Source organism: Pinus tabuliformis, chromosome 6 (genome assembly GCF_031772625.1).
Source record: "Pinus tabuliformis cultivar Carrire ecotype Pingquan chromosome 6, CPIR1, whole genome shotgun sequence".
Taxonomy (NCBI): Eukaryota; Viridiplantae; Streptophyta; class Pinopsida; order Pinales; family Pinaceae; genus Pinus; species Pinus tabuliformis.
In genome coordinates this window covers 1,069,745,979-1,069,770,207 of record NC_142292.1, presented here as the reverse complement: position 1 = coordinate 1,069,770,207, position 24,229 = coordinate 1,069,745,979, and the positions used below count along the sequence as shown (strand labels likewise).

At 37.0% G+C, this 24,229-nt stretch overlaps 1 protein-coding gene across 3 annotated transcripts in view; it reads left to right on the top strand.

Annotated features, from left to right (window-relative positions):
• Window positions 1–19,936: 19,936 nt before the first annotated feature.
• The window catches only part of LOC149262633 (uncharacterized), a 62,767-nt gene continuing 58,474 nt past the window's right edge, over window positions 19,937–24,229 (top strand). For 2 of the 3 annotated variants that reach the window (XM_089425004.1, XM_089425007.1), the window contains exons 1-2: window positions 19,939–20,947; window positions 21,062–21,164. In XM_089425004.1, the coding sequence (XP_089281130.1) occupies window positions 20,295–20,947; window positions 21,062–21,164 (756 nt within the window). In that variant the 5' untranslated portion in view covers window positions 19,939–20,294. Of the gene's footprint in view, window positions 20,948–21,061; window positions 21,165–24,229 lie in introns of all 3 variants that reach the window. The other variant, XM_089425010.1, reaches the window with a different exon arrangement.

The window sequence follows — 24,229 nt, the reverse complement described above, 5'->3', positions numbered from 1 at the left end:
AACGAATGCAAGAAGTGCAGAACAGAAAAAATTAACTCAGAGAAAAAACGCAAACAGCAGAAAAACGTCAAACTTTACACGCTCGATTTGCCCAAATGGTATCGAATTTCAAAAAAATAAAACATGGGTTTTGTTGCCAGGTGGGTCAATTAGATAACCCAGAAACCGATTGGGAAAATTCGTGGCGGTCTGGGAGAAATGTTTGGTTCTTTGGAGCCCGTTTCTGACTGCCGCGCGTGAAAAATTGAGTTATTAACTGGTTGTTTGAATAACTCCGCGTGCCTGAGGGAAAGAGTTCTAATGAGGATCAATTACATGCTGGCATAAACAATAAATTTACACCTGTTTAGAGACGTGTTTCAATCAAACACGACTCTCGGTCATTAATCGCTGCCGGTTAATTTTCGCATCTCCAGCAAGAAACCGAAACAGAAAAGGCAGAGGGTTTTGAGATCGATTCACCTTACTTGCACTGCAAAAGTGATCAGGAAGACTATGAGGTTGTGAGAAAAGGGGGCAAGTACAGCGAGGTTTTTAAGGGTGTCAATAGCATTAACAATGAGCGATGCGTTATCAAGATCTTGAAACCTGTCAAGAAGAAGAAGATCAAGAGAGAGATCAAAATATTGCAAAACCTTTGTGGAGGTCCAAATATTGTGAAGCTGCTTGATATAGTTCGGGACCGGCAATCTAAAAACTCCTAGCTTGATTTTTGAATATGTAAACAGTATTTTCTACACTCTGCAATCCCGCAGCCATTTAGTGATCCCGCAGCTGTTTTGTTAAACTCTAGGTTGTAGGTGTCATCAGGCAAAGCAGGTCACATGGGTAGCTAGAGAAATGTCAGTACATGGATGGTGTCCTATTCATTCGGTCAAATTTGATGAAAAAGACCCCGGTCAAAGGGAAGTCAAATTGGGTGTTATCATAAAGTCGCCACACTGAGTCGCCACATTAAGTCGCTGCATGTCAAGAAAAAATAATAATTTTGAATCAATGAAATGAACAAGTTATTTTCTCACTTTTCTGAAGGTATTGATTAATTTTGGACTGATAATGAAAATTGAATGGCTAACTTTTTATTCAAGATTTTTAGCTACAGAGCTGTTCCTCAATTCCGCAGCCAGAAAAACCTCATTGTTCAAATCAGCCTATCTTTCTCATACAGAATCAGATTTTGATGATTTAAGTACCATTGGAAAGATCTCAACAAGATCTATACAATGAGAAATATATCATTAGAGTTTGAAATGGCAAATAATGAAATAAATTGCTGAAAAGAAGCAACATCAAATTGAGGCACTAATTCCAAAGCAGGTATAAATTCCTTTGATTTTTCCTTTGAGAACTTGTTTCATTAATACAAATTCTTAGTTTTGTGTGTAAATATCATAACTAGAGAGATTGATCACCTCTCTCCTTTGATAATCTTACATTCCATTGCAGAAGAAGTATTAGTTTTTTTGCAGGTTCCAAGAGGAAGGACAAATGACTACAAGGGAATGATGTCTCTCTAAGAGACCAATTTGTTTCATAAGAGGATGATCAACAACAAAGAGGAAATATGTTGATGCAAAATCAGATCCAAATACTTGAAAAACTTTCAGATACTATTGTCTCCATCACATCCGTACTCCATAATAAACCATTCACCTCATTCCACTCCATATTTTCCATTTTCATTCACATACACTTTCCATCTCTTTTTGTCCATTCATAACCCACCAATAAAAGCAAAAGGCTCATTCACATGCTTATTGCCCATTGTCATTTCTGTTCTCCATTGCCATTTTCCATTTTCACTTTCCATTCCTGTCATTTTCATTCCGCAAATAAGCCCTGCTTCAATGCAAATTATTGAGTCCATAGTCCTTTGAGTCTAAGTTCTTTGTAAAAACACCTTGAGACTTGCATGCCTTAATGGCAAGTCCTCATGCTGACAAACAAGGGAATACATTAATGTCCCTTGTTCGTTAGATCTTCTAGGTGACTCGACATCAGCAAATTCATTCGTACCTAGCAAGATGTGTTTGGGCATCTTGACTCTCATTGACATCAATGGTGAGAGTACTCGTGTTGACTAGTGGCATCCATTAATGGCCACTAAGCCAACAATTTCCTACTATGTTCGACATCAGAACATCTTTTCACATAGTAGGAATTGTGCCAATGAGTTTTGAAGACATGAAGACTATTATTTTCAGCATTTTGGAGCAGATTCAGCAAGTTTTAGTAGAAGCAATAAAAAACCATCTTATCTCTCTATCCATGACTCCCCTTGTTCAGCCACTTGAAGAAGAATATGATCAGAAGTTTTCAGCCACCACACACATACAACTCATCCATTCCAAAGGGTAAGTAAAGGTACGGAATTTTCTAACTTTTAACCATAGAATTCCATAAAAAGCTAGAATGATACTTGTTGGAAAAACATTTCTCTTCCTCATTGCATAAAATTGCCAATACCATCAGTTGGGGGGGGGAAATACATTCATATTCATATCTTTCCATGTCCATAACATATTCAAGGGCTCACATACTTCCAACATATATTAATTATTACATTGCTATTATGAGCATACAATGGCTTTTGAAAAAGTGCTTAAAGGATAAATTGGATACAAACAAAATCATGGTTGTCACACAAGAACCAACCATTATGCAATCCAATAAAGATGTACTTTGCAAAATATCATTATGCAAAGTTCAAAGATCAAAATAGAAGACAACAAAAAAAAAAAAATGGTTGTAACACAAGAACCAACCATGTTGCAATTCAAGTAAAACACTTTGCAGAAATATGAAGTTATCAAATGATATCATGCAAAGTTAAGCCAAAGCTCAAGGATCAAAAGAGTCAATGTAATATATGTTGCATGAGGACATGCAATAGCTTCAGTTGGGGGGTATGTTGAGTCTTGAAAATGTCATTCATTTCCATTACACTTTCACTATTATGTCCATTATATCACCTCCATTTCACTACTATGTCACCACATTCATCCCATTTTCATTGTCATTGAGCTACCTTTATGTTTTTCCAATATTTATTATTTCTAAGCCTTTTAAGTGAATTTGTGGTTAAACATTAGAAAATAATGTGCATATGCTTATACCTAACAAATGGGTTGAGTTTGTTGACATGTGTAGGTTGAAAGGAGACTTCTAGAAGACCCTTATGTGGCACTCTAAGGCCAAATTCGAATTTGGTTGGAAAGAATCATGGGATCATGAGGATATGTGTCACATCTCCTAATTGTATTGTAACTCTAAAAGACATGTGTCTTATCAGTTCCTATTTTGATTAGGACTCTAGAGGTAGAGGGAGAGATTCATGGATTATCATTAATGAGAAGGCTCTCATCTTTTTGTATAAATAGGAGGTCTCTCTCCTTCATTAGTTAGTCTCTTTTTAGTCTCTTTTTAGTCTCTCTTTAGTCTTTCCTTTAGTCTTTTCTTAGTCCTTTTAGTTTGTTAGTCCCATGGCTTTTGAAAGCTTTGGAGAGCTTTGTTGTACTTTGCACTTTTGAAGAAATTGAATAAAGCTTTGATGTTCTCAACATGGAAGGAGATGTGAAGTAGATGTCATGGAGCATATTAGGATGTAAGTAGATTAGATTTCATTTTGTAAATATTGCTTTGTAGAATGTAAGGTAGATTAGATTTTCATTCATGCAATTTTAAGTATGCTTTGATTTCATAGGTAGAAGGGGGCCCCTGCCTTGTACAGTTTGAATTATTGCATTTTATTTTCTCCCGGGATTGTGTGTGTTGTATTTGCTTTAATATCTAATGGTAGTTGCAGTTGTCTTATTCATAGTGCTGCCCTTTTTACTTTGTTTTTATAGCTGATTTTTAATCTTATTTCTCAAAGAGCTGCTAACACATGAATGATTTTCTATCATAAATTGTTATCTTTTAAGATCAGAATACCACTAACTTGCAGTTGGCTTTGAGTGCTTTTTAGACTATTCTTTCACTACTTTCTAATCATACTTTGCATAGTACATATGGCTGAAGTAGAGAGTTAGAAAGAGCAAAACGTTATCACTAGTCTTTAAAGTAGATTTTTGGTTTTAAGAGCTTTCTAGACTATTCTTTCACTACTTTCTAATCATACTTTGCATAGTACATATGGCTGAAGTAGAGAGTTAGAAAGAGCAAAACGTTATCACTAGTCTTTAAAGCAGATTTTTCTCATTTTTAATCACTTTTCTAATTCAACTTGAGCTACTTTCTATCCGTGTTTTACACAGTACATGTGTTTGAAGCAGCGAGTTAGAGAGAGATAATCTTTATCCTTGGTTTTAAAAGTGATTTTCTTATTTTCTTTTATTTGCAGCAATATGAATAGAGACTAATGCCATTAGAATGTGGTCATTTACTTTCAAGTCATTTCAAGTTCTTTGCTGTCAGTTTCATTTCAAGTTATTTCTTTCAAGCTCTTTCTTTGCAAGTTTAAAGTTTGATTACTTTCTAGACTTATTTCTAACTACTTCTTAATCGTGTTTAACATAGTACTATATGTTGAAGCAGAGAGTTAGGAAGAGTTGAACATTATAACTGGTCTTTAAAGTGGTTTTTCTTACTTGTCACCTTAGAACTTGATTACTTTTTGGACTTATTTCTGACTACTTCTTAATCATGCTTAACATAGTACTATATGTTGAAAGCAGAGAATTAGGAAGAGTTGAACATAAACTATAAAACAACGAAGTAGGAAAGAGGTTAACTAAGCACATATAGTGCACCACACTTCATCAGTTTACGATACCCGGATTGATAATTTATGTAGAGCAATTTAAGAAAGTAAAAGTACAAAAACCAAGGAAAAAGGCACAAAAAGAAACACAGAGTGTTGCCACTGTAAGAAGGAGTAGCAGATTGCAGAATAAAGGGAAAGCCACAAGGACACTTTTCATTGATCTAAGCACACCTGAGAAGGGTGCTATAAAAACAGACCTTGAGGATAGTCCACAACGTGAGGCAGCTACTCCTCCAAGGAAGGACAGTCCATTTCAGCCGGAGTTTGAAACTGAAATTGAGCATGAATACAGTCCAAGGAAGTCACCAATTGTTGACCCAGTTCAACAAGAGGTGTACAACTATTTTGAAACATTGGAGCAGAACACTGCTGGCCCAAGTAATGTCATACCTCATGAGCAGCAAATAGACTTACTCAAACAAGAGATCTATGAACTTGAGGTGCTAAACCGCCACATTAAGCAGAGAAATGAAGAAATGAAGCAGCAAGCTGATATTGCCAAAGCAATCCAAGATAACACCTTGCTTCACATGGGCATGTGGCAGAAGAAAAACAGCAGACTCAAGAAGAAATGTAGAAGGCTAAACAGAGCCTTAATCAATTTGAAATTCAGATGCATGTTCAAGAGACCAAAAGTTAATGTTTCCACACAAAAGAAGAAGAAGAGATTGGATGTCTTAGCAGAGGCATCCCAGCAGGTGGATTGAGTTGTGTTTTCATTGCATAAGGACATGCAATACCCTCGGAGTGGGGGTATGTAGAGCCTCTACTCTACACCTACTTGTCTACCATTTTCCTCAGTTTTTCCTCATCTTTTCTTCACTTTTGCCTCATTTTCACTATAAAACCACCCAGATCATTACATTAGGTGTCATTAAGCATGATCAAGCAAGTTTTGCTAATGGATGACTATTTGTTTAGATTTTGACTTACTTGCAGGAATCCCGCAGCTATCTGATGATCCTGCAGCTATCTGATGATCCTGCAGCCTTTTTGTTAAACGCAATGTTCCACGTGTCAGTTTGCCAGATGAGCCACATGGGCACTTAGGTATCAACGTGCTCGAGGTTCCTGTCCCATTTTTCCAGCCATCCACGTCGTCTTTACCCTTGGTCAAAGCTGGTCAAGATACGGTCAACTAAAGGTTGTTTAACGGTGATTGTGAGCTGCTAGGTCACGTCAGCTTAAACGGTGACTTGTCCACGTTTTGCAGATGGTAGGGGACATGATCCAACATGGGATTCACTGCCCATGACGACAGAAGCACCAGCTCATCCACGCAGCCGTATGATGTGTCCAGGAACCATAATTACGCATTACAGTTAGTTGTTTTTCAGTTAGTAGCTGTACGTGTTAGGCTATCCTAGAAATGTCTATAAATAGCTGCGTCTGCGTACGCTCAATAGACTTTTTATCAGTTGTAATTTCTGAACTTGTGTTAATTTTAAGAGCGTTGTGAACTCTGTTTTTTTAGTGCTATTCTAGCACTCTGTTTTGTACACTTTTGCAAATGGAGGAATAGACATAGTACTGTTTTGAAGCTTCCAGATCTCTGAGTTTTCTTGTGGCTGAATGAATAGAGGGCCCCTGTTCATCTTAGCCTCTGTAAAGTATTTTATGTTCAATATTTACTTATTTTCTCATTCAGCATTCCTTTAAGCATGTATAGTTTCATTTATTTGCTTTCTTTTCTTTCACGCTGATCAATATTACTTCTTTGCAGGTTTCTTTTAGCCCGAGATTTGTTTTTATGTGTGTGTTTGCTTTACAAACTAATGGTATTTGAAGTTGACAAATTCAAGTTGCTACCTTCGTTTTTATAGCTGATTTTTAATCTTATTTCTCAAGGAGCTGCTAACACATGAATGATCTTCTATCATAAATTGTTATCTTTTAAGATCAGAATATCACTAACTTGTAGCTGGCTTTGAGTGCTTTTTAGACTATTCTTTCACTACTTTCTAATCATACTTTGCATAGTACATATGGCTGAAGTAGAGAGTTAGAAAGAGCAAAACGTTATCACTAGTCTTTAAAGTAGATTTTTGGTTTTAAGAGCTTTCTAGACTATTCTTTCACTACTTTCTAATCATACTTCGCATAGTACATATGGCTGAAGTAGAGAGTTAGAAAGAGCAAAACGTTATCACTAGTCTTTAAAGCAGATTTTTCCATTTTTAATCACTTTTCTAATTCAACTCAAGATACTTTCTTTCCGTGCTTTACACAGTACATGTGTTTGAAGCAGCGAGTTAGAGAGAGATAATCTTTATCTTTGGTTTTAAAAGTGACTTTCTTTTCTTTTATTTGCAGCTGCATGAATGGTGTCTAGTGCCATTGGAAGTGGTTATTTGCTTTCAAAGTTATTTCAAGATCTTTCAAGTCATTTATTTCTTTCAAGCATTTCCTTTCAAGCAAATAGTTAGAAATCACTAATCACACACTCTCACTCATTTAGGATTCACACTACACACACACCATCACTCACTTGTTTATAAATCATCATTCCATCTTAGGAATATAATTAACCGCAACAACACCCCCAACGATAAAAAAAACTCTAAGAGGTTACTTAAGTACATATAGTACACCTTCACTTCATCAGCTTACGAGCCCCGGGTTGACAATTAATACTAGCAATTTAGACAACACTAAATTGACTAAACATTTTGGCGCCGTCATGGAGCATATTAATGGCAACGGCGCCAAAATGTTTAGTCAATTTAATGTCTTAAATTGCTCTACATAAATTATCAATCCGGGTATCGTAAACTGATGAAGTGTGGTGCACTATATGTGCTTAGTTAACCTCTTTCTTACTTCGTTGTTTTATAGTTTATGTTCAACTCTTCCTAATTCTCTGCTTTCAACATATAGTACTATGTTAAGCATGATTAAGAAGTAGTTAGAAATAAGTCTAGAAAGTAATCAAACTTTAAACTTGCAAAGAAAGAGCTTGAAAGAAATAACTTGAAATGAAACTGACAGCAAAGAACTTGAAATGACTTGAAAGTAAATGACCACATTCTAATGGCATTAGTCTCTATTCATATTGCTGCAAATAAAAGAAAATAAGAAAATCACTTTTAAAACCAAAGATAAAGATTATCTCTCTCTAACTCGCTGCTTCAAACACATGTACTGTGTAAAACACGGATAGAAAGTAGCTCAAGTTGAATTAGAAAAGTGATTAAAAATGAGAAAAATCTGCTTTAAAGACTAGTGATAACGTTTTGCTCTTTCTAACTCTCTACTTCAGCCATATGTACTATGCAAAGTATGATTAGAAAGTAGTGAAAGAATAGTCTAGAAAGCTCTTAAAACCAAAAATCTACTTTAAAGACTAGTGATAACGTTTTGCTCTTTCTAACTCTCTACTTCAGCCATATGTACTATGCAAAGTATAATTAGAAAGTAGTGAAAGAATAGTCTAAAAAACACTCAAAGCCAACTGCAAGTTAGTGGTATTCTGATCCTTAAAAGATAACAATTTATGATAAAAGATCATTCATGTGTTAACAGAACTTTGAGAAATAAGACTAAAAATCAGCTATAAAAACAAAGTAAAAAGGGCAGCACTATGAATAAGACAACTGCAACTACCATTAGATATTAAAGCAAATACAACACACACAATCCCGGGAGAAAATAAAATGCAATAATTCAAACTTTACAAGGCAGCGGCCCCCTTCTACCTATGAAATCAAAGCATACTTAAAATTGCATGAATGAAAATCTAATCTACCTTACATTCTACAAAGCAATATTTACAAAATGAAATCTAATCTACTTACATCCTAATATGCTCCATGACATCTACTTCACATCTCCTTCCATGTTGAGAACATCAAAGCTTTATTCAATTTCTTCAAAAGTGCAAAGTACAACAAAGCTCTCCAAAGTTTTCAAAAGCCATGGGACTAACAAACTAAAAGGACTAAGAAAAGACTAAAGGAAAGACTAAAGAGAGACTAACTAATGAAGGAGATAGACCTCCTATTTATACAAAAAGATGAGAGCCTTCTCATTAATGATAATCCATGAATCTCTCCCTCTACCTCTAGAGTCCTAATCAAAATAGGAACTGATAAGACACATGTCTTTTAGAGTTACAATACAATTAGGAGATGTGACACATATCCTCATGATCCCATGATTCTTTCCAACCAAATTCGAATTTGGCCTTAGAGTGCCACATAAGGGTCTTCTAGAAGTCTCCTTTCAACCTACACATGTCAACAAACTCAACCCATTTGTTAGGTATAAGCATATGCACATTATTTTCTAATGTTTAACCACAAATTCACTTAAAAGACTTAGAAATAATAAATATTGGAAAAACATAAAGGTAGCCCAATGACAATGAAAGTGGGATGAATGTAGTGACATAGTAGTGAAATGGAGGTGATATAATGGACATAATAGTGAAAGTGTAATGGAAATGAATGACATTTTCAAGACTCAATTTAACGGCGCCAAAATGTTTAGTCAATTTAATGTCTTAAATTGCTCTACATAAATTATCAATCCGGTATCGTAAACTGATGAAGTGTGGTGCACTATATGTGCTTAGTTAACCTCTTTCTTACTTCGTTGTTTTATAGTTTATGTTCAACTCTTCCTAATTCTCTGCTTTCAACATATAGTACTATGTTAAGCACGATTAAGAAGTAGTCAGAAATAAGTCCAAAAAGTAATCAAGCTCTAAGTAAGAAAAACCACTTTAAAGACCAGTTATAATGTTCAACTCTTCCTAACTCCCTGCTTCAACATATAGTACTATGTTAAACACGATTAAGAAGTAGTTAGAAATAAGTCTAGAAAGTAATCAAACTTTAAACTTGCAAAGAAAGAGCTTGAAAGAAATAACTTGAAATGAAACTGACAGCAAAGAACTTGAAATGACTTGAAAGTAAATGACCACATTCTAATGGCATTAGTCTCTATTCATATTGCTGCAAATAAAAGAAAATAAGAAAATCACTTTTAAAACCAAGGATAAAGATTATCTCTCTCTAACTCGCTGATTCAAACACATGTACTGTGTAAAGCACGGAAAGAAAGTAGCTTAAGTTGAATTAGAAAAGTGATTAAAAATGAGAAAATCTACTTTAAAGACTAGTGATAACGTTTTGCTCTTTCTAACTCTCTACTTCAGCCATATGTACTATGCAAAGTATGATTAGAAAGTAGTGAAAGAATAGTATAAAAAGCACTCAAAGTCGGCTGCAAGTTAGTGGTATTCTGATCTTAAAAGATAACAATTTATGATAGAAGATCATTCATGTGTTAGCAGCTCTTTGAGAAATAAGATTAAAAATCAGCTATAAAAACAAAGTAAAAAGGACAGCACTATGAATAAGACAACTGCAACTACCATTAGATATTAAAGCAAATACAATACACACAATCCCGGAAGAAAATAAAATGCAATAATTCAAACTGTACAAGGCAGGGGCCCCCTTCTACCTATGAAATCAAAGCATACTTAAAATTGCATGAATGAAAATCTAATCTACCTTACATTCTACAAAGCAATATTTACAAAATGAAATCTAATCTACTTACATCCTAATATGCTCCATGACATCTACTTCACATCTCCTTCCATGTTGAGAACATCAAAGCTTTATTCAATTTCTTCAAAAGTGCAAAGTACAACAAAGCTCTCCAAAGCTTTCAAAAGCCATGGGACTAACAAACTAAAAGGACTAAGAAAAGACTAAAGAGAGACTAAAAAGAGACTAAAAATAGACTAACTAATGAAGGAGAGAGATCTCCTATTTATACAAAAAGATGAGAGCCATCTCATTAATGATAATCCATGAATCTCTCCCTCTACCTCTAGAGTCCTAATCAAAATAGGAACTGATAAGACACATGTCTTTTAGAGTTACAATACAATTAGGAGATGTGACACATATCCTCATGATCCCATGATTCTTTCCAACCAAATTCGAATTTGGCCTTAGAGTGCCACATAAGGGTCTTCTAGAAGTCTCCTTTCAACCTACACATGTCAACAAACTCAACCCATTTGTTAGGTATAAGCATATGCACATTATTTTCTAATGTTTAACCACAAATTCACTTAAAAGGCTTAGAAATAATAAATATTGGAAAAACATAAAGGTAGCCCAATGACAATGAAAGTGGGACGAATGTGGTGACATAGTAGTGAAATGGAGGTGATATAATGGACATAATAGTAAAAGTGTAATGGAAATGAATGACATTTTCAAGACTCAACATACAAGGTCTGTTTTTATAGCACCCTTCTCAGGTGTGCTTAGATCAATGAAAAGTGTCCTTGTGGCTTTCCCTTTATTCTGCAATCTGCTACTCCTTCTTACAGTGGCAACACTCTGTGTTTCTTTTTGTGCCTTTTTCCTTGGTTTTTGTACTTTTACTTTCTTGGAGAGGGCAATTTTCTCATGGAGTTTAGCTAACCTTTGTGCTAAGGGCTGGCTATCTCTTTCTTCATCACTAGAATGCTCTGGAGTCTGATAAGTTTATTGAATTATGGATTTTCCCTTGTCTTGCTTTTGTTTCTTTTTATCTTCTCTTCTCTTTTTGGCAGCTTCTTTGGCAAGTTCAGCGAGGGTTTCTGAGATAATCTCTTGAGCACTGTCCTCAGTAGGTTCAAGCTCAATCTCAGGTTCAGGATGATGTACTTCTATTTCCTCTACAGTTTGTCCTTGAACAGTTCCCTCTAAGATATCAGTCTCAGAGGTACTTTCCTTTCTTTTCCTTCTGCTTTTCCTAGGTATAGAAGTTTCTCCAGGTTCTTCAAAATGATTCCTTACAAGAAATTTCTCCCATGTGTCTTGTTTTGCTTTTAATTGTTCCTCCACTAACAACTTAACAAGACTATGATGACAGAGGTATGCTTCAATGTTTCGTGGATTCCGTTGGGCCATGGAACACATTTTCCTAAGGCTTTGGAATAGAAAGTAGGGAAGATTTATATCATGTTCTCCTTGAAATTGCAGCATAATTTTACCATGATAAACGTATAATACCCCAAATCTCCCTTCACACGTGAAAATTTTTTGCACTAACAATAGTAGAATTTTCCATTCTTCCTTAACATGAGAGATAGGAATTCCTTTTGTGAAAACACTTGTATCCATACCTGGGTTTTTAAAAATCCGCTTCCATTGTTGATCCTGGACTGCCCGGTTTTTGAACCAACGTTCCCCGGTTTGTGGAAGAGATGTAGCCTTTGCTATGCTTCCCTCACTGACTGCAAATGTTAAATCACCCACCTCTACTTGACTGTTTTTATCTTTGAATGACCTTGCAAAGGCTTTTGTTACTTCTTTGTGGTAGCCTTTAAACTTCTTGATGCACTGTAGCCAATTGGCTTTTTGCAATGCCTCCTCAACTTGAGGATATGCCTCCAAGAATTTCGAACCTTCTGGTTCAGCCCTTAAAAGTTTTCCCATTGACTCCTCAGCTCTGTTTAAAACACGACTTTGATGGTGGCTTTACACAGTAAATCCTCGGTTCTTGTTCAGACTTTGTGGAACAGAGGATATATGGGTTTAGCAACAGCCTTAGACACAGAGAATTCACGGCTTAAATGGTGGATAAACAACGTTAACACAGTGAAACGGTGGCTAGCGGTCGTAATACAACCGTAACATACGTTTACTGGCTATACGTGTTCACTGTTTCTCAGAATGAGCAGAGAGGAAAAACAGAGTATGGTTTATGGAGGCAATCGTAGTAAGTGAAACGGAATGAGGGGGATGAGAGAATGGAACAACATGAAATGGAGTGTTATGAGCGTAGAGGGTTTCGAAATAATGAGTGAAACGGCTAGATTCTCAGATTTTGGTTGTAGGTTAACACATGGCTGCGGGATGAGGACTGAGAGAGTCGTAATACGGTAGGTTACGTCATTAGGGTACAAAAACCTTAATGACAAAAACAGCCATATGTGATTTCAAAAATCGTGGGTATCATGAACTGATAGACGTGGAGGATTCGTGGATATGTGGTCGCGTGGTAGAGAAAATGGGTAATCATTACAATTAGTGGCCAAAAAGACATAACCCAGAAAATTCTGCGTAATGAAATAACTATAGGTTTAAGATTTTAAAACATACCTCAGATCCGCATTTGATTTGCCTTCTAATAATTTGCCACTAACCCTTTGTCAACTTTATTCATGACTCTTTCCTCCTTGTTATTGGTGATTTCTGAACTGTGAAAAATTTCTCAAACAGACTGTATTTCTTTGTGCAGGTGCAGAGGGGCTGCAGAAAGGCTAAACGGCTGCAGAATTGCCAAATAGCTGCGGGAACTGCAATAGTGTCCTCCAGCTGCATAGAATAACCTTAGTTGTCTGAAAAAAAAACTTTTATTAATGAAATGAGATGGAATGAATGAATGGATGAATGGGTGGAAAACAGTGAGGTGAAGTGAGGATGGTGAGATGGAATGAGATGGTGAGATGGAATGGCGAAGTGAGATGAAAGAGAGAGAGAGAGAGAGCGATTTTTTTTTTTTTTGGAAAACATGAGGTGCCAGGTGACCCTGATTTTCACCTCATGTTTTCTGCATGAGACTGCCAATCAGAGATTGGTTTTCAGGCTCATACATTTATTATTTTTTTTCTTTTTTCTCTTACACAAGTGCAAGAGGAGAGCATACTCAAGGATTATTAATTTTTTTTTCCAGATGTAAGAAATAAGGTCTCCTAATTACACTTCCCCGGCAACGGCGCCAAAATGTTTAGTCAATTTAATGTCTTAAATTGCTCTACATAAATTATCAATCCGGGTATCGTAAACTGATGAAGTGTGGTGCACTATATGTGCTTAGTTAACCTCTTTCCTACTTCGTTGTTTTATAGTTTATGTTCAACTCTTCCTAATTCTCTGCTTTCAACATATAGTACTATGTTAAGCACGATTAAGAAGTAGTCAGAAATAAGTCCAAAAAGTAATCAAGCTCTAAGGTGACAAGTAAGAAAAACCACTTTAAAGACCAGTTATAATGTTCAACTCTTCCTAACTCCCTGCTTCAACATATAGTACTATGTTAAACACGATTAAGAAGTAGTTATAAATAAGTCTAGAAAGTAATCAAACTTTAAACTTGCAAAGAAAGAGCTTGAAAGAAATAACTTGAAATGAAACTGAAAGCAAAGAACTTGAAATGACTTGAAAGTAAATGACCACATTCTAATGGCATTAGTCTCTATTCATATTGCTGCAAATAAAAGAAAATAAGAAAATCACTTCAAGGACTGATGATAATGGTTATCTCTTCCTAACTCCCTGCTTCTACCACATGTACAGTGTAAAACACGATTAGGAAGTAGCTAAAGACAAATCCAAGAATTGATAAAAACTCTAAGTGACAAATTATAACACTACTATGCTTTGTCCATCATACTGTTTCTTGCATATGTGATTATGGGCAAATAAGAGGAAAAAGTATTAGTGTTACAAGCCAAAGCTACTTAAAAACAAGTTGCAATCAATTAGTGTTCTGTTCTCTGAAAGATAAATTATTCATGATAAAGAGAACATAAATTTGTTAGCATCCAACTTGTAAAACTAAGCTAAGAACTAATCTAGAAAATAGAGCAAAAAGGGCAGCACTATGAATAAGACAACTGCAATTACCATTAGATATTAAAGCAAATACAACACACACAATCCCGGGAGAAAATAAAATGCAATAATTCAAACTGTACAAGGCAGGGGCCCCCTTCTACCTATGAAATCAAAGCATACTTAAAATTGCATGAATGAAAATCTAATCTACCTTACATTCTACAAAGCAATATTTACAAAATGAAATCTAATCTACTTACATCCTAATATGCTCCATGACATCTACTTCACATCTCCTTCCATGTTGAGAACATCAAAGCTTTATTCAATTTCTTCAAAAGTGCAAAGTACAACAAAGCTTTCAAAAGCCATGGAACTAACAAGCTAAAAGGACTAAGAAAAGACTAAAGAGAGACTAAAAAGAGACTAACTAATGAAGGAGAGAGATCTCCTATTTATACAAAAAGATGAGAGCCATCTCATTAATGATAATCCATGAATCTCTCCCTCTACCTCTAGAGTCCTAATCAAAATAGGAACTGATAAGACACATGTCTTTTAGAGTTACAATACAATTAGGAGATGTGACACATATCCTCATGATCCCATGATTCTTTCCAACCAAATTCGAATTTGGCCTTAGAGTGCCACATAAGGGTCTTCTAGAAGTCTCCTTTCAACCTACACATGTCAACAAACTCAACCCATTTGTTAGGTATAAGCATATGCACATTATTTTCTAATGTTTAACCACAAATTCACTTAAAAGGCTTAGAAATAATAAATATTGGAAAAACATAAAGGTAGCCCAATGACAATGAAAGTGGGATGAAAATGGTGACATAGTAGTGAAATGGAGGTGAAATGGAGGTGATATAATGGACATAATAGTGAAAGTGTAATGGAAATGAATGACATTTTCAAGACTCAACAGTATCCTTGATATTTCTGTTGTTATTATGTTGGTTATAAGCATGTATTATAATAGTGATGATGTATGGCTTCCCTCATGTTTTGATTGGTAAATGAATGAACAATGTATCTATGACCTAAGATACGATAATGCAACTAATGATATAAGGGAACAATGCTTCTTAGTGATTCTCAGGTAAATATGAGACCCCTATGCTCATATCTGTTGTTTACACCTGTAGATTACATATTTGTGATATGTGTAACGAAATGTTTGTCATGGCTAGTAGGGGTCCAATGAAGCCCTTGATAATTTAATTGCATTTGTATCATCATTCCCTTGTTATATTTCTGTTCTGAAGGCGTCATTTAATTTTGGGCAGTGACCTGGGCTTTGGGCCTAAAAAAGTGGCTCAAATCCTGGGGACGCTAACACATCACTAAGCAAAATAGTCCCTGGATGCTGGCATGTCATGCTGTGGAAGCATCTAGAGCCTTTAGGACACTGGCATGTCCATATCATGGGAGCGTCGAGGGGTTAATTGGTCTAAAAACTCAGTGGGACCGAGGGGCTAGCTACTTGAGTGGTTGGGATGGTTCCTGGGAGTCTTGTAGCTGATGTGGAAGGTCTGTATGTTGTGTTTCCATCAATTCCACTTCTTTAAGGTCACATAGGAGGTTGAATCCAATCATAGTAGACTCTTGTCACATGTTTACCCTAGTTGGCTAGTTACTTGGGTAGATGTGGGAGGAGGGTGTTACATCACGAGAACAACAATTAGCTCTAGGGACTTCCTCCTGATATCGATGTAGCCCAATAAGGTGCATAGGTGGGTTGGAGGACGTGGCATGCCATGTGGCATTGATGTGCAAATAATGTGTCAGTCGTGTGGCACTAACGTAGTGATGATGTGACACTAATGTGGAGATTACATGTTACCCAGGTGGAGATAATATGACATTGACATGGTGATGGCATGTTGATATGATGTGGTACAATGACATGGATTAGAGTGCATAGTAATGCCAAGATGGTGTTAGATGGAAATTGAGGTGGCAAGTGACGTGGACATCGGATGTCGGGAGATCAATATTCTGGTGTCATACTTTTAGGAGGTTATGGCCTCTATATTGGCCTCATCCCTGATACTAACGAAACCCACATTGTTTGTCATTTAACACAAGGTCCATTGTCAAATGATGTTTGTTATCAGCTATTGGGTGGTTGACTATTAGGTGTCAAGGTTTTAAGTAGCTTGGCCATCTATATTGGGCTTACACTTTATATTAGTAGAACCCAACAAGTCTGTCGAGTGATGGAAGTTGCGAGAAGTCAAATTTTTTCAATAGATGACTCGTTATTAGGTTGAGTGAAAGAAAGTTAAATGAGTTTAATTGGTGAATTCTTGCCCGAGGGGGTCAATGGTCAATATGCCTACCAACTGATTAGGCTAGTGAATGTGGGCAAGCGAGGTAAATAATACATGGTGATATAGATGATGAGGTGTCCCTTGAGGGGAATTTTTTTTAGATGGGCATAACTTCTCATCGAAGACTCAATTTTGGGCAAATTTTATATCATTGAAAAGCTCTTGAAGAGTAGAATATGATCGTGCCATCAAGAATGAATTTCGAGGTGATTACAACAAGATGAAATTTTGATAACCCCACTTCTTTGAGGTAACATAGGAGGTTCGATTTGGATACCCTACAATGTTAATCAAGGTTTGAGGGGTAAGATACCTTACAATAGACTAGTTTAGTAAATTATGTTATGCATTCCACAAAATGATTAAGTATTATAACGTTGCGGAGTTAGATTCATGCGAAGGTTGGTGAATGCAATCCTTTGCATATTATGTTAAAAATTGGGGAGCATTACAAAAGTATATCACGCAAAAATTGCTTATGTGGAGAGGTTTCATATGCTTATTTTTCCACAATTTTAAAAGATTTGAATGAAACTAAGGGACGACATATAAAATAATGCTTAATGAAAAAGAAATATAAAATTATACATACATTGATAAAAGAATATTGATCAACATCTAGCCACACAAAGAGACATTGAGCTTAGATCCATCATTTAAAAACTAACACAACTTGATCCTATTAGTGGTCAAAACTATGATCATCTATGTATGAGATGTTAACATATTTATACAAGTAAACATATAAGATACAAGTTAATAAAACAATGACATAGTTAATATGACTGTAATAACTCAATGCAAATCTTATAAACAATCGTATGTTTCTAAATTAATTATTGAAATTCACATTGTCTTAGTTAATTTTTCTCACCATGGATGGTTGGTACATTGAGGTTTTCAATGGTAAGATTATATTAACTAAGCTTGAGAATCTAGAATTAATTAAAAATTTATGAAGGATACTATGGAAGATCAAATAAGTTATGATTATGTTGGAAACAATGATGAATATATGCGTCATAGATTGTGATCCACAATGAACTTATTATGGGTCCTCTTTTAGTCACACTCCAAACTACAAACTAGCATCATAGGTCCTCTTTTAGTCACACTCCAAACTACAAACTAGCATCATAGTAGGGTATTTTTCTTAAATATCATTTCATCATAGTCATTGAGATCAATTATGCCTAAAATGGTGGAAAAGTGTTTGTATTTAGTATCTTTTGTTTATATATTAAATATTAGTTGATATATATATATATATATATATACTTTATTATAAAATTGTGTTTTTTTAATAAATAAATTACATGTTGAAGATAATGTCTTTCAGATTAATCACATTATTAAGTTACATGTTTTATCATTTAGACTTTACCATCATGAAGATTAAGTTAAGCCATTTTTATTAGAATTACAATTTTAAATTAATAAAATTTATTATTTTTGTGTACTATTTATAAATATTTTTATTATTATTAATATTAATATTTACAATTGCGTCGATTTAAAATAATTTATATTTAATTATTTTTTACCCTTTTAAATATATTTAATTTAATTAATTTTATATTTTGTTCGAGATTTTCAATTTCAATCCTTAATTACAAGAGTTTGGATTCTTGTTTGTTTAGTAGGCCAATTTTTTTTTTTTATCGTTAAAACTATGCTATTTCTATTATTTACATTAACAGGAGAGAAAAATTACAGCCAGGAGTACATGTCGCCGCAGGGCAGGGGTGGCGCTCTGGATTGATGGTATTCACAAAAAACTACCCGCGCAGGGGCATCCTCATCGTTACTGAACACCCACGCAGGGGCAACACCATTGAGACCAAATACCCATGCAAGGGCACCGTGACTGAGACTGGTAACCCACGCAGGGGCTGTAGAGCTTTGGAGACCAGAAAAAGCAAAATTATCTATCCCACGTAGGGGCAAGAGAGAGAAAAGGAAGTTTTTCATCAAAATCCTCCGCGAGGGCATGATCATGCACAGAACTACGTAATTATCAAGCCAAACATAGACATTCACGACATACATTGAGCACTTGTGAGAAGAGAAACAGTTCACAAAAAAACTTGAGCATTGTCTGAGGGCAGGAGCTTGGTTGAGCCGGCGTCTATTCATCCGAGTCTTCCGGATAAATCCAGTACTCGCCTTCCGGGGGAGGTCCCCAATCATACTTGGCCTTGCCTGAAGCGGGCGCTGGTTGAGATGATGGTGGAGCGACCCCTGGCTCAGGTTGTGCCTCTGCCTTTTCCTCAGCTGCTCTGGAGCTTTCAGCAAGATGAATTTGGGCATTGGGTTGCTCCCCAACCTCCTCTTTCGGTTCCTCCAAGAATAGGACTGAGACGTGAGCTTGAATGTTAGAATTGCCCTGGGCGCTGCTGAAGGAGAATACCGCTGTACCAAACGCAGGTAGCGGGGCAGCGCTCGAATCCGGCGTCCTGGCGTCCATGAATTGCTGCGACTGAATGGGGTTTGCTTCAGCCACCCGGTGGCACAGACAACGGCAGCAATTTGAAGATGGATTGGCAACCGGGGGGCGTGAAGATCCGCCTCGTCCCGTGCCTCGACGGCTAATGAGCCTCTGTCTCGGCGGCACCATGTTTTCCTTGAAGTCCGATGAGGGTGTGAGACCGCCTTCACCCACTCTTGATGCCCTGTATCCACCTCCAATTGCCAGAGGTAGTTCTTGAGCTTGTGCTCTGAGACCTGACGCCCAAAAACCCAAATCCACAATTCGAACCTGATCCGATGCATAACATTCCCAATTCTTGGCATACTTATGCTGCTCTGGCTTGCCTCGATCCTGGTAAGCCATAACTCCCCTCTGCAACAGTTAATGGAGCACAGCCTCGGCAATGAATTGCCGTCCTCTCGCTCCTTTGCTCACGCTTGCCATCCAGGGCGGCGGAGGGCAGTTAATGACCCGTTCAAGCTTGAGGCCGCCCATGCTTACCAGGTGGCGCGCCGTCCTTCTCCTGCATGGCACCCGCATCCGGGTTTAGTAGGCCAACTTTATCCATATGATGTAAATTTATTACATTCTATTTCTTAAGCAGATTTTGTTATTTTCTATATATATATTAAATTAAAAAATGTAATTACTTGATAAATTTCCTAGTCGTGACTATAATAACAATAATCACCCTATTTGATTGGTTGATTGGATAAGAAGTATTCACGAAATTTCAAACCCGAGCTTCAAACGCATAAATGATCATCACCATAATTTTTGATTTGATAAAGAGGTTTTCACGACCATTTCAAATCCGAACTTCAAATGCCACTCCAAGGTGACATTCAGACAAAACACAACCAAATCCGAATCATTCCCCCATTAATAACCAGTGGACTCAAATGCGGCCCAAGATAAATGGTTGCATATTGGATAGGGTGTCCTCCATGAATGGAAGGGTGGGGTTTAAATTGAAGATTAATGTGTTGAAGTGCATGGGGTTTGGGTGGTACTGGTATACACCATCATGGTCTTCCACTGCTGAGATGCTGTTGACTTGTGGATGAATAGCCTTTGGAGTGAAGATTGGAGTGTTGGGTTCTTTGTATTCCTACAGCGCCTAATATACAGGTGAGTAGCTGACGATGGAAGCCCTTACAGCAAGCAGCAGTGTAGTAACTGCAGCCTCATTTTTATGGTGGCCTCCTCATAAGAGAATGAAAACTCTGGCATTCATGCCCAATTCCCCTTCCACTTCACACCCAAAGAGAAGGCTTGATACCAGCAGAATATCAATTTCCAGAGAGAAGTTGAAGATGAAAGTGGTTAACTCAATTAGTTCGGCTTCCTACTACACAATTATGACTTCTATCGTATTGGGTTCGGGTTCAAGTGCTCTCGCGGAGGAAGTTGTTCAACTGCAGGAACCTTCTTCGACTTTTGGCGCAGAAGGTCTTGTGAATGCAGTGGCTGCTTTCCTGGACAAGTATCCTTTATTCGCATTTGGAGTTTCGTTTGTTGTGTTCCTGGTGATTCCCCTTGTATCAGATCTAGCTGATAGATCAAAGAAATGGGTTTCAGCAGAAACTGCTTACTCGATTCTGAAGGACGAAGTGGAATCTCAGCTGGTAGATATCAGAGGTATCTATGAGATTGCAGATGTGGGTTCTCCAGATATTTCAAGTTTCAACAAAGAGGTTGTACAGGTGACTTACACAGGAGACGAGGATGCATTTTTGTATGAGATGCGGAAAAGATTCAAGGAGCCAGTTCAAACGACATTGTATATTCTTGACATGTAAGCATCCCTCATCGTTTTGAGATTTCATCCTAAACTAAAAATCTGAATATAAACTTTGACTGGGAATTTGGCATATGCCAAATATTTATGCGAAAGCAATACGGATTACAGGTATGATGGCAACTCAATGGAAGTAGCTCAAATGTTGATGAGAAATGGTTTCAAGGCAGTATATGCAATCAGAGATGGATTCCTAGGCAGTAATGGTTGGCAGGTATATCGTTGGTATTTTTTTGCATCTCTGTAATTTTTTTTTTCATTCAGGCTGAAGTGCTTTCGACTTCCGGTAGTAATGTGTTTTTCGGTTTTTATATTGCCTAGTGAGAGGACCGAGTGGTTGGTACAATGGGATGTTATCTCCTCCACCTCTCATGGAGTCTTGGCTCTCTTGTTAAGTCATAAATCCCTGGTATATTTGACTTACAGATAGTTGGATATACTCTTGGTGTGATAGTGGATATACTCTTGGTGTTATAGTGGCAGCCACTAGGTTTGATCTTGGGCCTCGTCCATATTGCTCCAATAAATTACCGATTCACAATGGTAAAAGGAAAATGTTTTTTGATTTTTTCTTAAGGAAATTCTAAATGGTATCAAAATTACAGTGAACCTTTGGAAGAGTGCATCTTATATTCCATTACTTGACAATCAAAGCTTTACATAAAGAATTCATTTCTTCCGAAAAATGAATCTTGTATTCCATTTTTTTACCATGGTGAATTGGTAACTCATTAGAGTACTTTGGGCAAGAACCAAGATCAAACCTAATGGCTGCCACTATAACACAAAGAGTATATCCAACAGCCCATAATCCAAATATACTAGGAATTTATGATTGAGTGGTTGGCACAATGAGATGATATACCCTCCACCTGATTTCAATTCCCATGGGGAACATTTTTGGCCCCTTTGTGATAAGGCTTAAGGAGTAGGCCCCCAACCTCGTAGAGTCTCAGCTCTTGCTAAGTAATGAATCTTATATTTCATTATTTAACAATAACAGTGTGCATAAAGAATGGTACATCATGGGTCTAAGGGGCAGATAATCAAACCCCCCTTCCCTACAGAAACAAAGAGAGCTAGCATGTTGACTTGGGTGCCAATTTCAAGAGAAGTTGTCTTTCTTAAAGATGCCAATTATGGCTGAATTTTACGTAGCCAAATCTGGTCGACAAGTTAACACTTCATATGAAACTGAGTAGACTTCTTACGAAGGGTTTTTGGGCATTCTCCTTTACGTAAGAAGAAGATGCAATGTTAGTGTGATCATGTCTCGCACACTCCACCCTGCCTTTCGAACCATCTATTTATGGCTAAACAGGATACCTTTTCAATGAAGAGGAGCAACGATGAGGGTACCGTACTCAACAATGATCCGGCCCAAAAAGCTTCAGTTTTGCAGTTCCATATAGTGCGATTAATCATTCAGTCTTAGCAATCTACACAAGTTCCACTTATATAGCAAGTGGCTATTATGAAAAACCAAGCACCCACCTCTTAAATTTTCCGATTCATGATAGCAGATATACACTCAAAGATTTCACCCTACAGCTGAAACTGAAAACATTAAGAAACACCAATTAGAACTTCGGATATATGAAAACTAAAAGCATAGGAGTATAGATGAGGAGTGTAGACACTGCCTATTAGAATTTCAGATCAATTCCGTAAATGATGGAGTATAATAAGAGAAATACTAAATCTGCAAATTAAAACCAGTAAGCTAGAAATCTGTAGCAACAATCACATAACTTCTTATTAACACTGAAAAAATTATTGTAATGACTACTTGTTTGCTAATGTGCTCTCCATCTCTTTTGTAGAATAAGGAAAGGGTCCATGCATGCATATATTTCCAAGAATAGAAAAGTGTAACTCTCCAAGTAATGTGCCCCACGTGTGCCAAGAATAGGTAGACATATGCCAACACATGCAAAACATACTCCTCCATAAGGGGGTCACACCCCAACAAATTCTAATTACACTTCTGTATGTAACAAACACGTGTCAACACGTGCCAAGCGCTCTACTCACAAATTCACAGTTTAAAATGCAAGTTAGTCATTGATGACTAATGGCTAGTTGAGAAATCAACCTAGTCTATAAATAGCACTGCTAAAAATGGAAAATCCTTAAAAGTAGGGAATGGAGGACATTGATGGTTAATGCAAAATAGGGTTGGAGAAACAAAAAATTAACACTCTCTTTGCGAGGATCGTGTTCTCCACCCAACTAAGCTTCTCTCTCAAAGAATGGCCAAAATGGACAATGGACAAATCCCTAGTAAAATTAGCAAAGATGTGTTGCATTGACGAAAGTGTACATGTGACTTCCAGTGCAGAAAGTCACTGGAAGGGTGGGGCATAAAAGAAAAATATTTTCCTCTTAGACAAGATGGGTTTGAGGAAACACATGTAGACATGTTACAGAGAGGGAAGATGGATAAAAAAGGGGCAACAGATACAACGATACTACATTGATTAATTCAACCCAATGGAGGAAATCAAATCCAAGAATACCTAGAGTTGAACATGCCCTGGAAGGAGAAGCACACTTTAGCCTAGTTGGGGATAAACTTCCACATGTTACGATGAGAGACAGGTAAATGTAAGGATTCCAAGGAGGAGTGGGGCAACAAAAGGTGCATGCTATGGGAGTTGGGGGAAGTGGAAATGGAGCAACAGTTCTTGCTACATTGTGAGGCTTATAGCAGCATTGGGAGAGGATCAACATTGGAAGATTTAAGCAGGTCAATGCTTTTCTAGAGCAGCTGCTTAGAATACATTGCTCGAAGGGCCACAAGAATGTCGTGGAAAGGGACAAGTGGGTGTCGGATCATTGCGTTGAAGACACTACCCCCCTTAGGAGGGGTTGCCTAGATAAGTAGATTATGGACTTGTACAAGATGTGCCCCCCCCATCACATCCTATCCTTTTCGTTTTAACACATCTTCCTTCTCTTCTACATTTTTCGTTGCTTTATCTTGAACAAAAGCATAGCCTCCTTAAGATGTAACTTCTATTAGCCCGTAAAGTGTTTGGCCCATGGTTGCGGGGGAGTGATTCCCCCTGTTCGAATTTGATTAAGATGGATATTGGTGGCCACCCACCTATTCCACTTGGACCCCCACCATTGTTTCTTTCAGTTTTTCAGTTTCCTTAATTGTAGCACAATTTATTATTTTTGGCAGTTTTTCGGGTCTTGAACTTCTGGAGCCGTTTTGAGGCCCTAAACGACGTTTTTGTGGAAAATCACGGCGATGAATATGAGTTTTCAACT